This window comes from Schistocerca americana, chromosome X (assembly GCF_021461395.2).
Source record: "Schistocerca americana isolate TAMUIC-IGC-003095 chromosome X, iqSchAmer2.1, whole genome shotgun sequence".
Classification (NCBI taxonomy): domain Eukaryota; kingdom Metazoa; phylum Arthropoda; class Insecta; order Orthoptera; family Acrididae; genus Schistocerca; species Schistocerca americana.
Genome location: NC_060130.1, coordinates 190346663 through 190361200, shown reverse-complemented (window position 1 = coordinate 190361200; position 14538 = coordinate 190346663). Strand labels below are relative to the sequence as shown.

Sequence of the window (14538 nt, the reverse complement as noted above, 5' to 3'; positions counted from 1 at the left end):
TTGTTATAATTTTGAGATGCTGAATGTATGATGTTGCACGTAAAGAGCTATTATCATTACTTGTTGGGCAATATGTGTCTGCTGGATTGACTGGGAATCAAAGGAAAGAGAAGAGAAAATGATATGGGAAGAGCCATGCTGCTACGGGATACTATATTAACACTTCGCTGGCTGCATATATCGTACAAATTGATCCCGACAGTGGTAATTCAGATTACTTGGCTTGTCACTGGCCATTCTTGACATTATTAGGAGATATCATCACTAGTTCTTGTAAGTTCTCAATCCTGTTCCCCTACTTACATGAAATTTCGAAGATATACGTATGTAAATAAATACAAAATTTGTTTGTTTCAAATGTTTGTTGATTTAAACTTTTTGGAAAAATAATCAATTACGAGTTGCACTTTGAAAAGCTGGTAAGCATTATCCAGTTTATTTTGCTGTCAGAAAAATGTAAAAATGATAATATTTGTGTGAATCGCCTGCGGGACAACGCTTCGTCAAATATCGGTGTGTGTAGCAACGGATTCGTTGACCAATAATCATCAATCCTTGCTTTTTTTTTTTACTGTTTCCATAAGGATAGCCAGCCCAAATCACTTTCTAAGTTCGGGTCCTCTAACGTGCGTATGCGCAGACACACGCGCACACACACACACACACACACACACACACACACACACACACACACACACACTCTCTCTCTCTCTCTCTCTCTCTCTCTCTCTCTCTCTCTCTCTCTCTCTCTTTATTTCAATACACGAACACTATCCCAATAGCTTGAAGTGCATATAGGAATCTCTGTTATATTCCAAAGAATGATTGGTGTCAAGACAATGTCCTGCAGTGGCAGATTTACTTGGCTGTTGTAAGCGTGCATGCCATTTATGCTCAGAACGTTGGCCTTTCACAGTCCTGATAGTCTGACCAATATATGACATGAAACAGCTGCAAGGAATACAGTAGACAACCACCTTACATGAACCAAGATCATCCTTTATGTTACCTAAAAGGACCCCAATTTTAAATGGTTATTAAAACACACACATCACATTGTATTTCCACAGAATATGACCAATCCTGTTTGAAATGCTTCCTGTGTAAGGCCAAAAAGCCGTAGAATTTGGTACCACCTCAGTATTATCATGGCTCACACAGTGCATAGTTGGTCAAAAGTGCAACATATGTCTTATCTCTCTTTCACTACAACCATTCCGACAAAAGGTGACTTCAAGATGGACTAACTCTGCTGACAAACTCTCAGGGCCCAGGATGACATGGGCCCTGTGAACCAAGGTTTGAAGTACCCCTTCATGTTAAGCTGTATGGTGAAAACTATTAGCCTGCAGATACAAGTTAGTGTAAGTAGGCTTCCTATAATTGGCATGTCCCAACGCACAATCCACCTTCCTCCTAACCACCACATCAAAGAATGGAAGACAGCCATCCTTTTCCACCACTGTTGTGAAGTGAATATTGAGGTGGTTGAATTCAGGTGTTCTAGAAAGTCATTCAAATTCTCACTGTCATTAGGCCAAACAACAAAAGAATCTTCTACATATCTGAAAAAAAACATGCAGTTTTCAAAGCCGTAGACTCCAAGGTAAGTTCTTCAAAATCTTCCATAAACAAGCTGGCAATGATAAGTGACAACTCCATCTGTCTGCTCATTGAATAAAAAGGAAGTGAGTTAACACATGTTGAAATGGGTTCATTAATTCAGCACCAATCCTAACCTCAATCAACTGCAATGAATCGGACAGAAGTATATGAGTGAAGAGAGAGAGAGACTACATCAAAACATACAAGAATATGTCATTCAAATGCATTCACTCTAACTGATCTACAAAATCTGCTGAGTTCTTAACATGGTGCTTACATTGACCTACTATATGACTCAACAGAGTACCAAAATTTTTTTCTACACAATGTCAGAGCAACAGTCTTAATCACAATCTTATGAAGAGGAGCCTCTTCCCTGTGGACCTTAGGGAGGCCAAGTACCCTAGAGAGAATAGCACAATAAGAATTGAGGCTCTTGATATTCTCCTACCATAAGGAACTTTTTCCAGGAGGTTGTTAGGCTTTCTCTCAACACTTTTTGTTGGGTCAGAACCGATCCTGCGATATGTGGAATCAGACAGTAAAAACTGCATCCTTTGACGGGTCAACTCTAAGTGAACGTAAAGCAGTCCTCTCAGCTGCTGTGATATTACTCTTGGGTGTACGTCCCCCAGTCAACACACAATATGCCTTCCTCCTAGTATATTCTGCAACATCAGGAGGTAGTTTAAAAACAGTGTGTACAAGAGAACTTATAGAATCAACCACTGGCAAATGCTTTGGAGCACCGATAAAGCTGCTTCATCAAAAAGCTTTCTCCATGAGACATATCACAGAATGTTGAGATACAGTATAGATTCCAAGCCACAGAAACATTCAAACTTTGCCAAATGCCTGGCAGTTACAGAATTAAATTCCCAGTGCCATGAAGCATCATCCACCAATCCCAAGAAAAAGCTGAAATTTTGAAGCAGGCGTTAAATGAAGCTGAAAAAATTCCTTGGAAACAAAATCCAGCTGTCAGTGAGTGTAATGGATCCTCTCATAAACAATATCTAGGCTAGTGCATTGCTTGATAAGACTAGTGGCAGGAGAATTAATATGATGCACTACTTTGGCAAATGTTGGAACAATATTTTGATCACAACACTGCAGTAAAAACGACACTGCACATTGCAATCTTACTGTACTGCTGCAGAATTTATCCAACCTCCACAAGCAGTGATTAGTTCTATTGGGAGGAAATTAACAATGTGAGATTTAGTTTCTTCTGGCGTATACAGTGTTCAAATAACTTAAGAGAATGCAGCTGGGTGGCATCGTTGACAACTGCAGATACTTCAACAGGAACATACCTTGCCATTTTCAATGCAAAACTGCAGAAAGTAAGCACTGTGTTGACACCCACTTACTTTTTATTCAATGACCAGTACTGTGAGCAGACAGATGGAGTTGTAATGGGAAGCCCATTGTCACCCATCATTACCAATTTGTATATGGAAGATTTCGAGGAACACACCTTGGAGTCTGCAGCTGAAACTAGCATGTCTTTTCAGATACATAGATGATAGTTCTGTTATTTGGCTTCATGGCAGTGAGAACTTGAATGACTTTCTAGAACACCTGAATTCAATCCAGGGAGGAGAGGGAGAGAGAGAGAGAGAGAGAGAGAGAGAGAGAGAGAGAGAGAGGGAGGAAGGAGGAGGAGGAGGAGGATTGTTATTGAACTTCGCTATTTGAGCAAGTGTAGGTGGATTACCATTTACCATATGGGTACCCAACTTTACAGTGTTCAGACTGTGTGCTGCAGAATTTGCATTGTCAATAGTGGCAGTATCATGACTTGCCATTAGTAGGAATACTAGTACAGAGACAAAGTGCTGAAACGTAAGTATCAATGTGCATTACAGCTGCAGACAGTCAATAAGGGTCTGGGCATGTGAGCAGAGCTTTACTCACAGAACTTTTTTTTATCAAAACAGCAGCACTAGTGTTGCTGCTCTTCACAGGTCTCATGCATTAAAGGAATATGAAGAGGTCCTCTTTCTACACCAGTGTTGAAGAATATGATTCAGAAGTCAGAACTAACTGACAATTTGGGAATTACTCCTGAAAAAGGCCGGTGGCCAGTTGTGTCACATGTTGTTGAAGAATGTACTGTTGCCATGGCTGAGAAAGCTGGACACAGTAACGATCTTCAAGCTGTGCCACAACTGCTGAACATTCCATTGTCCTTTGTTCAAAAAGTGCTGCAAACAATTGAGATGGTATCCAGGCTATCATGGATGCAGGAGGTCATAACATTGAGCAATATTTGTAACTTGGAATGTCAACATGGTAATTTATGTGTTGAAATTTCTCCCTACTCACTCTATATGTGACTTATTATAATTTATGCTCTGTATTTTATGCATGCCCAAGCCATAGAACAGATTTCTGTTAACTATTTTGTGTCTGTCTAAATTTTTCATGTGCAAAATCCATATCTATCTTAACTTTCTGAGAATCTTTCTTAAATACCACCTAATGTTCTCCCATTGTGTTTAATAGTGCAATAATTCTTCATCTGAGAGTATTATATAACAATTCCCACCTAACTGATTACCTCATGAGGCTATGCCTAGAAAGTGATTTCATTACATTTCAAGTGTAACCTTCATATGCTCCTTGCAAGACTCATGAGAATTAGTCTGCACTGAAATTTAATCTCCTCCTTAACCTCAGCTTCTTAGTGTGTCATTGCATAGGATAGCTTTTGAATTGGAACACAACTTATTGATGCAGATTAAATACTGAATAAGACGTAGATACTGTACTCAAAGTATGAAGAAACAAGCTAATTTTATACAGTGTTATCATGGAAATGTGACTCTACTAAGAACCATGCACAGACTGCACAGTTCAGTGTCAAATTTTTGAGTAGTTGGAGCTAGGTTCATTTGGCAAAACTCGAAAATTTTCATGAAGGTGATAGGCACTTGGTTTACTTATTGTATTTATGAAATATTCAAAATAATACCCAAGTTCTGGCTCAAATTAGATCACACCTACTGAATATTGTACCCTTATAGTGTGTAACTACTACACGGCTACATGATAAGAAAGTGCAGACTGATTCTGGGATTACTGTCCAAATGGTGTAGCATGTAATACCCCGAGATGATATGCACACCATAGTATGAGATGCAACAGAGGTGCACAGAGGTGAAGAAACAATGTTGATCAGGTCTGTTTAAAGTTTTGTGGATTTTGTAAATTTCTTCAGTTTTGAAGACATGGTTTATAGTCTTTGTATTCTCTTTGGTTTTCTTATGTAAGTGCTGAGAAACATTACAGACTCAATTACATGCTTCCTTTGTTAATTAATTAATTCTTAAATCTTTGCATGGAGGACATAAAGTAGGGATTTTTTCTGTTGGCTATATAGAGGATTGAATATCTGCATTAAAAGATTGAAGTAAGAACATGTTTTAGTCCTATTTTGAGTTTTCCTTCACAGATTGTTTTGGTCTCATTTCATCTATGAACGTAGCAGTTTTATGAATTCATCTACAAGGTATATAATAACGGTCCCCAAAATAATGTCTATCATTCACATGCCATTATTCAGAGTCTTGCTGGGCACATACAAGAAAAGATACAGCCACTGGTGGTGCCAGCTACTCTTGAACATGAAGAAATAAGTGGCTTGACAAGTCAGAGAGTTAGTGGAAAGAGAGGAAGAGCTGTGTTGTCATCATGGGATTCTGAGCCATTTTTGGGTGTACGGAAGTCATTGGATGCACTCTTGCAGGAACTAAATTATATCTATAAAATTATGGGGAACCATGGTGTTGACCCAGAACTTACTGTCCAGATATTTCGGCAGGTGAGATGACCAATTTTCTAACAGTAAGTTACATGATCCTAGACTATAAGGAAACTGCTGTATTTTGTAAATACTGAAGTCTCTAGTAGATTGCAAACCAGAAATAAAAGAAAATACCCATGACAATGTTACCATTTTAAGTGAAGTTGTGTGTTTTAATTTTGCAGGTATTCTACTTCATCTGTGCCATTTCAATGAATAACCTACTGCTCCGAAAGGATTTGTGTCATTGGAGTACAGGAATGCAGATAAGATATAATCTATCACATCTTGAACAGTGGTGTCGTGACATGAGACTACAGGTACATGTAGTGTTACCAGTAGTCTATTTTTTTTCCTCCTCCCTGCAAAGAACAACATTAATGAAACATGGAGTATTCATAGGCTTTGGCTTATGGAATCACTTTTGTATTGTCAAATCGACAACAATAAGGATTTAGGGAAATCAATGCAGTCCCTTTAATCTCATTATGTTGTGGGAAAAATAATGTTGTTTTAGACTATTATGTAACTAAAAATTAAATTTGGTCTGATTAGGTCACTTACTTGGGGTATTATACAGTGTTTTGCCTTGGGACAGCCTCTTTTCCTGTTACTCAACAATGACTTGTCATCAAGTGTAGCAGATGACTCCAAAGTAACTTGCAGATAACATAAGGAATAGACTGTCATCTGGAACCGCATAATGTAGCCCCACAAATATCATATCAGAGGGAAATCTGTTGATGTGTCACATATAAGAGTGTAACTGTGTTACAATAAAAATGTACTATAAGTAATTTCTATTGAATAATTCCTTTTGGATTGGTGTTATTACAGCCATCAATAATGTCCTAATCATGTAGTGTGGTACGTCAGACTTCTAGGACTGAAGACAAGTGTGGCAACTCTTGTGGAAGGCATGTACATTTCATCTGCAAATGGTGAATGTAGATAACATGCTTTACAATAATAATACCAATATCTACAGTCAGCACCTGTGGTATGCTTTAACTACTTTACTTTGAATTGTATTTAATTCCTTGATGTCATATGGGATAATATTGTGAGGTATCTCAGCACAGGTGCATAGGATACCTTCTACTCTAAAAACATGACAGATACACTTACATTAAACTAACTTCATGAGTGATGTTTCATTGTATGGAGCAGTAGATCTGTATTGAAATAATTTACAGAAGAACCTCCCATCTCCATAGTGAACTGGATTTTATTGTACAAGGTGTACAACTTTGCTTCCGCCATTTTTCCCCAACATTTGAGGCTTTAATGAAACAAATGGTTACACGTGTTTCATTCAAAGTATTTTCCATTGCTGGCCACTACTTTCTCCCATCTTTCAGGCAGTGTATGAATACTGCATCAAAAACATTGTTCAACTTTTGAAGCAATCCATGAATCGATCCAGTTTGTGGCTTCTTCATGAGATCGTAAGTGTTGGTCAGCCAGGCCACGTGCCATTGATCTAAACAGGTAATAGTCTGAGGGAGCAATGTCTGGAGAGTACAGCAGGTGGGATAGGACTTCCCATTTTAATGTTTCCACGTATGTTTTGACCTCTCTTGCAACGTGGGGTTGAGCATTGTCGTGCTGCAAGATCACTATATTGTGCATCTCACTGTAATGCTCCACTCAAATGCACCTAATTGCATTTGATAGCAAGCATCTGTGATTGTTTCACGTGGTTTTAACACCTCATAGTACACGATGCCAAGCTGGTCCCACCAAATGCAAAGCATTATCTTGGAGCCATGAATATTCAGTTTGGCCATCAATGTGGAAGCATGGCCAGGATATCCCCATGATTTTTTGCATTTAGGGTTATCGTAATGAACCCATTTTTCGTCCCTGGTCACAAAATGATGCAGAAATCCCTTCTGTTTTTGCCTTTAAAGCAACTGTTCACAAACCCACAAATGCCATTAAACGTCTCTTGGTTTCAGCTCACATGGGACCCAACTTCCTTCTTTCTGAATCATGCCCATAGCCTTGAGAAGTTTTTAAATTGCTAGATGTGTCACTCCCACTAATTGTGCCAATTCTTCTTGAGTTTGACACTAGTCTTTACTCAGCAATGTCTCCAATTCTGCATCTTCAAAAACATTCTCTCTTCCACCATGCCAGTCAACGACATTAAAATCACTGTTCTTGATGCATTGAAACCACTCAAGACACATTCTTTCACTAATAGCATCCTTACCATTCATACTTGAGAGCATTCAATGAGACTCAACCACTGTTTTCTTCATATTGAAACAAAACAGAAACATCTCCCACAAATCATGAGAATTAGGCTCATAAAATGACATTTTCAATCAAGTACAACTTCATGATGCAGACAAAAATTGACTAATGTTTGACTGAGGTTATGTTGACTGAGGTCCAAGCTAACTGCCAGATGTCTGCGATCTGTTTGTTTCGACTGCTACTTACTATTGTCGCCACCTATTGGCAAACAGTGTAAGCAAAGTTGTACACCTTGTATTGTGACTTTAAATGTTGTAGGAATGCATTTATCTAGTGATACCATTCGATAAACACTTCACATTGCCAACATACCTGATCCAGTATTTAATTTTTCAGCTCATTGTTGCTTTCACAGGAAGAGCACTTGTTCAATTTGTTTGTAAAACACCATGTAGTTAGGACTAATAAAAGAAATCCATAGCTATGTCATTAGATGGTCTGTAGTAAGTGTTCTCAAACAGAAAATAATTCTGTTTTGCATATGTTTCAGTGGTAATTGTTGATGTGTAGCACTATGGAATTCAGCTTAGGTATGTGTAAAAGGTATCTCGATTTGTTTTTGCACTCATCAGTGGGAGTATTTGTATACAAGCTAGTGATGTTAAATGAAACTACCCTACCTGACAAAGAAAGTGAACCTGCAAGAAGGGGGAAAAAATAAACTTCACAGTTTGAGAAGTTACGTGATGTTACAGCAGTGGTTACAAAACTGAATCAAATTTACAAAGAGCTTAATAGTAGGAGTCCACTTATCAGTATGATGTTGCACCCCTCTGAGATGGATGTATGCACTTCTTTGGTTGAAAAAGGTGTCATAAGGAGTTTGTGACCTCTCCTGAGACAAGTTGGCCCACAACTTTTGTAACTAGTCCTTCATATACTGCATGCCAGCATGGGATGTTAGTTGAGATCCAAGCTGTTTCCACACATGTTCCGTCAGGGGCAGTTCTGGGGATTTTGTTGGCCACCGGCAAACTTCAACATCATGCAGACAGTTCATAGATACACATCATGTGTGAATAACCATTATCCTGTTGAAAAATGGTACCATAATCTTCTTGCGTGAGAGGTAACACACAGAATGCCTGTGGTGTACCATTGTCTTTCAGAGTTTTCTGCGTCAGTATAACCTGTTACCTGGAGTTACACCCAATGGCTTTACACCCCGTAATGCCAGGAGTAACACCTTGTGCCTCTACAAAACTATGAAAGAATGGGACCTCTCCCAGACTGGCATTGTACTCACCAATGATGGTTATCCAGGGTAGTACAAATTCAGTTCATCAACAAAGACAATGTGACATCATTAATTAGCAATTTATTCTTCCTGGCCGTACCATGACTCCAAAAAAAAAAAGTCTGTATTGTGGTTTTAATGACCACCTCATGGGATGGTAATTCTCTGGTGAAACTGCTGCTGGTTTCTGACCAAAGGTATGGAATGACACAGAATGTAGCAAGAGTTCATTATTTGTTCTCAGAAGGCAGATGTAAGTCAGAAGGAGTTACAGTGTTGTTAGTGTAAACTATGACAGTCCCTCTATGTGGTGGTTAGGTGCGGTTCACTGAAACATTAACAATAAGTATATGAGCCATCACACTCCCATACAGTCAAACAGTCACTGTCACATACAAATGCCATCAGATCTGGATATTGCACAATCTGATGTGGCAGCCAATTGAAGACCCACAATGAGGCCCCTTTCAAACTCTGTCAGGTGCTGATAACACTGTCTAAAAAGAGTATGTGGCACCTCCACGTTCTTCACAGTGATCATTCAACATCTTACACTGACCATGCTCCTTATATATCCTACCAGGCTTGGTAACAACAATTAACTCAAACTAAGACTTTTATCCATTGTGGATTAACTCAAACAACAGTAATGGACTACCTGCAACTCTAATCATTACATACTCAACAATCGTGCATATGTATATGAAAGTAAATTGATATCTGACCATGGCTATTAAGTGACTTTTTGTCAGACAGTGTAGTTAAAGCCAATATTGTTTGAATTTTAGCTACAAGAGCTGAGGAATTTCGGATGCCAAATATTACTTTAAGTTTTGTTTTCTTATTGTGATGTAATCTAGTTTCTTCCATAGTAATCAACAAGAAGCAGAGAAACTGGACACTACTGGCTGTCATACGTATGTAACATAGGTAAACCAAAACATCTAGGAGCCATTGGAGTAATATTTACAAGTGTCCAGCTGCTGGTTTCTGACCCGAAATTTTTACATGATTTTATAATGTTTTGTTCCTCTTGGTTGTTAGAAGCTGCAGTTGGAACTTCATACAGATTGTGAAATTTAGAATTATTTAGGCATTTTTAATTTTTTGACTTTGTTAGTGATAACATCGCTGGACACAAGTTTCCTCTTGAACTTGATAATTGTATTAATTTCACCACACAAAATAGCATCACTATTGGCAGCAGCACTTTTTAATTGTGATCTGGCAAATGTTTCATAGAAGGATCTCCCATTAACACAATTAAAGGTCTATTTATCACTTACAGAATAACAGCTACTTCTACTGTGACCTGTGCAGGATGGTACCATCCAGTCACAAGTAAGCAGCTTTCAGTTCCTTGGTGTGTCACCTCTCACTGGTTCCATTATCCAAATCTGATTTTCAAACAATATCCATAACTTAATCATTATTTTAAATTAAAGACACAATGAAATATTAAGAGCAGATCAGTGTGTACAAAATAAACTGCAAACACATTGGAAAAGTATAAGTGGTCAGTCAAGCAGATCTGTGGCAGTCAGGTTGTCAGAACATCAGAGAAGATGGACACTATGGAAGATGGGTTCAACCTTGCACAACATCTCTTAAAAGAAAATAATGCATTAAGATGCATGCTGCAACATTTTACATGACTTTAAGAAAAAAGGGAAATGGATAGTTTAAATCAATAAACGTATGATATAGAATACCACCTTAGTTTTAAATGACAAAACAGTTTTCATTCTCATTTCAAATTAAGGTTCATTTATGCAGATGTTAGATTAGAACATTAAAATCAATTTCATCATTATTTTTTGTCAAATATAACAGTTACCATGCAATGACACTCTGTCTCATCATTTTATATATCTTCATATGTGTTTCAATAATATTGTGTAGATGCCATGTCATTTTATCTACAGTTGTGATGATTGGCTGTTACCTGTCTGTTGTGCTGCCACAAAGAACAAAGTTAGTTTATCCACATACAAGTAAACAGCAAACTCACAAATGGTACAATAAACAGTAGAACATAATCTGAGGATGAGCACCTGCTGTGCTGTCCTTATATGGACAAGATCTCCAGCAGATGCAACATGTGCCATACCATGTGCCCAAATTACGGGCAGCCTCTGGTGGCCATCTCGCACAGATGCCATTGGTAGAGTATGAGTGTAGTGCACTGGTAACCTGGTAGCATGGATCATATCCATATGTACAGGATTATAGCACCCCTCCCCCTTACCAAAAGGGCACTCATCTGATGATGGAATTGGGGCAAATGATGACACAACCATGACCTATGTGGGGGGCATCGGAGATGCTGGTGGATGTGGGAGGAGATTCTGGCCTGGAACTGATGAGTAAAGGTGGAAGTGACACGGCCCCTGACATGTGCAGTGGCCACCTCTTGCAAAGTGCCATAAGTGAGGGCCGGTGAGAATGGTGTTGGTAGCATCTAGACATCTGGGTCCTCAGAGTGGCAGAACTGCACCAATGCTGAAGTCACTAACCACCTAGGCCAGGAAGAGAGCTTTACCACCTGATGGGTTGCACACTGAGAGCAGGCCGTGACAAGACACACAATGTCTTCGCCAATGCCAGGCCAGAAGATGTGTCGATGGGTCAGTGACTTGGTATAATAGAGCCCTCCACTTTCCCAGCTGTAGGAACTGAAGCACACCATACTCTACAGCCATTGGAATCACAACCCTGGATGACAGCCCATCATTTGCTAAGAGAAAACCACCATTACACACTGGAAGGTGGTGACAAAGGACAGAATAGCTACATAAAAAATCAGAAGTCCTGCCCAAAGACCTGTCTGGCCAACCAAGTTGAACAACTTGGTGCAAAGTCAGGTTGACAGCAACAGCAGCTGCAATCCAGAAGCCTGCAATAGGAAACCCTTCCACTATACGTTCTGCCTCAACATCTAAATGAAAACAAAGGCACTCTTCCTGATCAAAAGTAGGGTATGGCCCTGTCAGAATCAGGGACAGTGCATTGACATTGACATGCTGTGCAGTAGGCCAAAAATGTATTTCATAGTTGTAGTGAGACAGAAACAAGGCCCCACACTGGAGGCAATCTGCTGCTTTGTCAAAGTACAAAGCAGAAGGACTAAACAACAGAACCACGGGCTTATGGTAAGTAATGAGGTGGAACTTAGATCCATACAAGAATACATCAAACTTTTTGAGGGTATAGATGATAGCAATGCCTCCTCCTCAACTAGGCAGTAGTGCTGCTGAGTGGAATTGAGCATTTTTGACATGTCAACTATCAGACATTAAGAACCATCCTCACGACCATCAGGCCATACTTAAAGGAGCCTGTAGCCAAGACCATTTGGTGGCCAGGATGACAGGAGAAGAATGCAGCATACATTTCAGAAGCATTAATGCATGCTGCCAGGCCGATGTTCAGTGAAAAGAAATGTCCTTGTGGTGAAATTTGTGGAGGGGATGGTCCGCTGTGGGCACAGCCAGAATGAATTTATGGTAGTAAGCAATTTTCCCTAAAAGCAGTTGGGTGTTCTTTGACATTGGAAGGGTGAGGCAAAGAGCTGTGACAGCAACATGATGACATGAAGGCTTTACAACAGGGCCAGCCACATTGTGCCAAACTTCATGCATGCAACGGGTGTGGACTGCGGGCAGGACAAGGCCCAGCCTGTCACTTGGCTTTGCTCAGTCCTCCTTGGACATACAGGGAATGTTGTGACATTTCATTTACTAGTGTGGTGCAGCATTTTTCAGTTGGCACAACTTTCTGAGTTTGGCAGAATTGCACTGTCAGTGCTGTTTAACCTTTGCTGTTTGTTGATGGTATGGAAGGATGTTCAAAGGTCCACTGGTTGTTTTACAAAAAGAGGCAGTCTAGCAATCTATCACTGCAATCCTGTAAAGTGAATAGGAATGACAGAAGAGAGGGATGAGAATTCTCAGTTCGCATAAGTGACAGGTACTGTATATTTGCTATGAAATGAAATTACAATACTATGCAACAAGAATTTGAAGGTTTAGTTGACAATGAAAGAGCAAAAAACTGTGATGATACATATGGGATTCATTGTTCTGTAAGTTAGATTGCATGTTATGATACATTTGCAGGCCTGGAGTGCCTGAAGAAATTGATGGTATGACCAGTAAAATTTCTGAAGTCACACACATTGTTCCATTGTCAGTTGCAATAGATAGAACTGAACAAAGGGTGCAGAGATTTCATATATTACTGAAAGTACATTCATTATGTCAAGGCGCATGCCTGGAATAATTCCTTGACTTGAAAGTCACTATTGTTGAAATTATGAAGGAAAAAGGAGAGCAGGAATGAAAATTTGAACATCCACAATGGAGTACAGACTTTGCATTTGAAGCAGACTCGACTATACACTATCCACACTTCTTTCTTATTTTATGTGGATGCATTTGAAAAGAAAATCACGTTGTAGAATGAATACATTCTGGCAAAGACAGTCCAGTTCCATAAGCTGACTAGCATTGAAGAAATTACAAGGTTTGAGGAATCCATTGTGGCCTTGCAAGAACTACAGGGATAGTTTTATAAAGATTTTGAGGACACTGTCAATTGTACATCTATTTCTTAGACCCTTTGTTTCAGTTGAAAGTGCCCCTAATCTTATACAGATGCGATTTATTGAACTGCCTTGTAATTCTAGTTTTCATTAAAAATCTTTCTGCATTAAAACTGTCCAGAACGTCTATATTTCACCAGGTAGAGTTTCAAAGTCATCATAATGAGATTACAAAAGTGCTACAATGTTTCAATCATCATATTTGTGTGAAAAACATTTTTTTTTTACTATGAAACTAAATAAGTCACAATTATGTGGCAACTTGAGTGCAAAACTGTGAAATTGTCTGCATCTGTCCATATACCAACAGTTGCTACCAGATAAAAATTATGTCTTCAATGAGCCAAAAATAATTAAATAATACCAAAAATTTGTTTTTTTGTTAGCTATGTTGTTGGTAAATGTGAAATATAAAACCACGTATTATGCAGTGTGCTTGTACTGCCATTTAAATAAGGTGTGTTCCATTTTCCCCTCTTCTCCCACCTTGCACTGAGACAGTGTATCATGGCAATAGCGGAAACATGAAGGGAGGGTGAGCACTTTGGCCCTTGTGTCTGGGCATGGCCTGGGAGCTGAAATCTTGATCAACCCTGCTTTATGTTATCCTGAGAGAACTCAAACCCCAAATACACAATTGATGGCTGCACTATGTAAGGCCATGACCAAGTAGCATAAGTTGCATAAATGCTCTTCCTTGGATACACCCACCGTGACAATATCATCTGGATAGTTGATGCATGCCAGAACAGACATCATCAATTGTTCCAAAAATGCTGAAAAAATCACAGGTGTGCCAGCCACACCAAATGGGAAGCACTGATTTTGTTATATCCCAAAGGGCGTCCCAGTCACAAGGAGCCTTTTTGGATCCTCATCCAATGCAACCTGTAAATAGGTTTCAGATAATTTGGTTTTGGCAAATAACTAGCCTCCTATAAGTCTGACCAACAACTCATCCTGATGGGGCAAAGGGTCAGTGTCAATAATAGTGTGAGTGTTATCGGAAACTTTATA

At 39.2% G+C, this 14538-nt stretch overlaps 1 protein-coding gene across 1 annotated transcript in view; it reads left to right on the top strand.

Annotated features, from left to right (window-relative positions):
• The window catches only part of LOC124555896 (unconventional myosin-Vb-like), a 118323-nt gene that overhangs the window by 75291 nt on the left and 28494 nt on the right, over window positions 1-14538 (top strand). The window contains exons 6-7 of the mRNA XM_047129955.1: window positions 5177-5434; window positions 5602-5736. Coding sequence (XP_046985911.1) covers window positions 5177-5434; window positions 5602-5736 — 393 coding nt within the window. The remainder of the gene's footprint in view (window positions 1-5176; window positions 5435-5601; window positions 5737-14538) is intronic.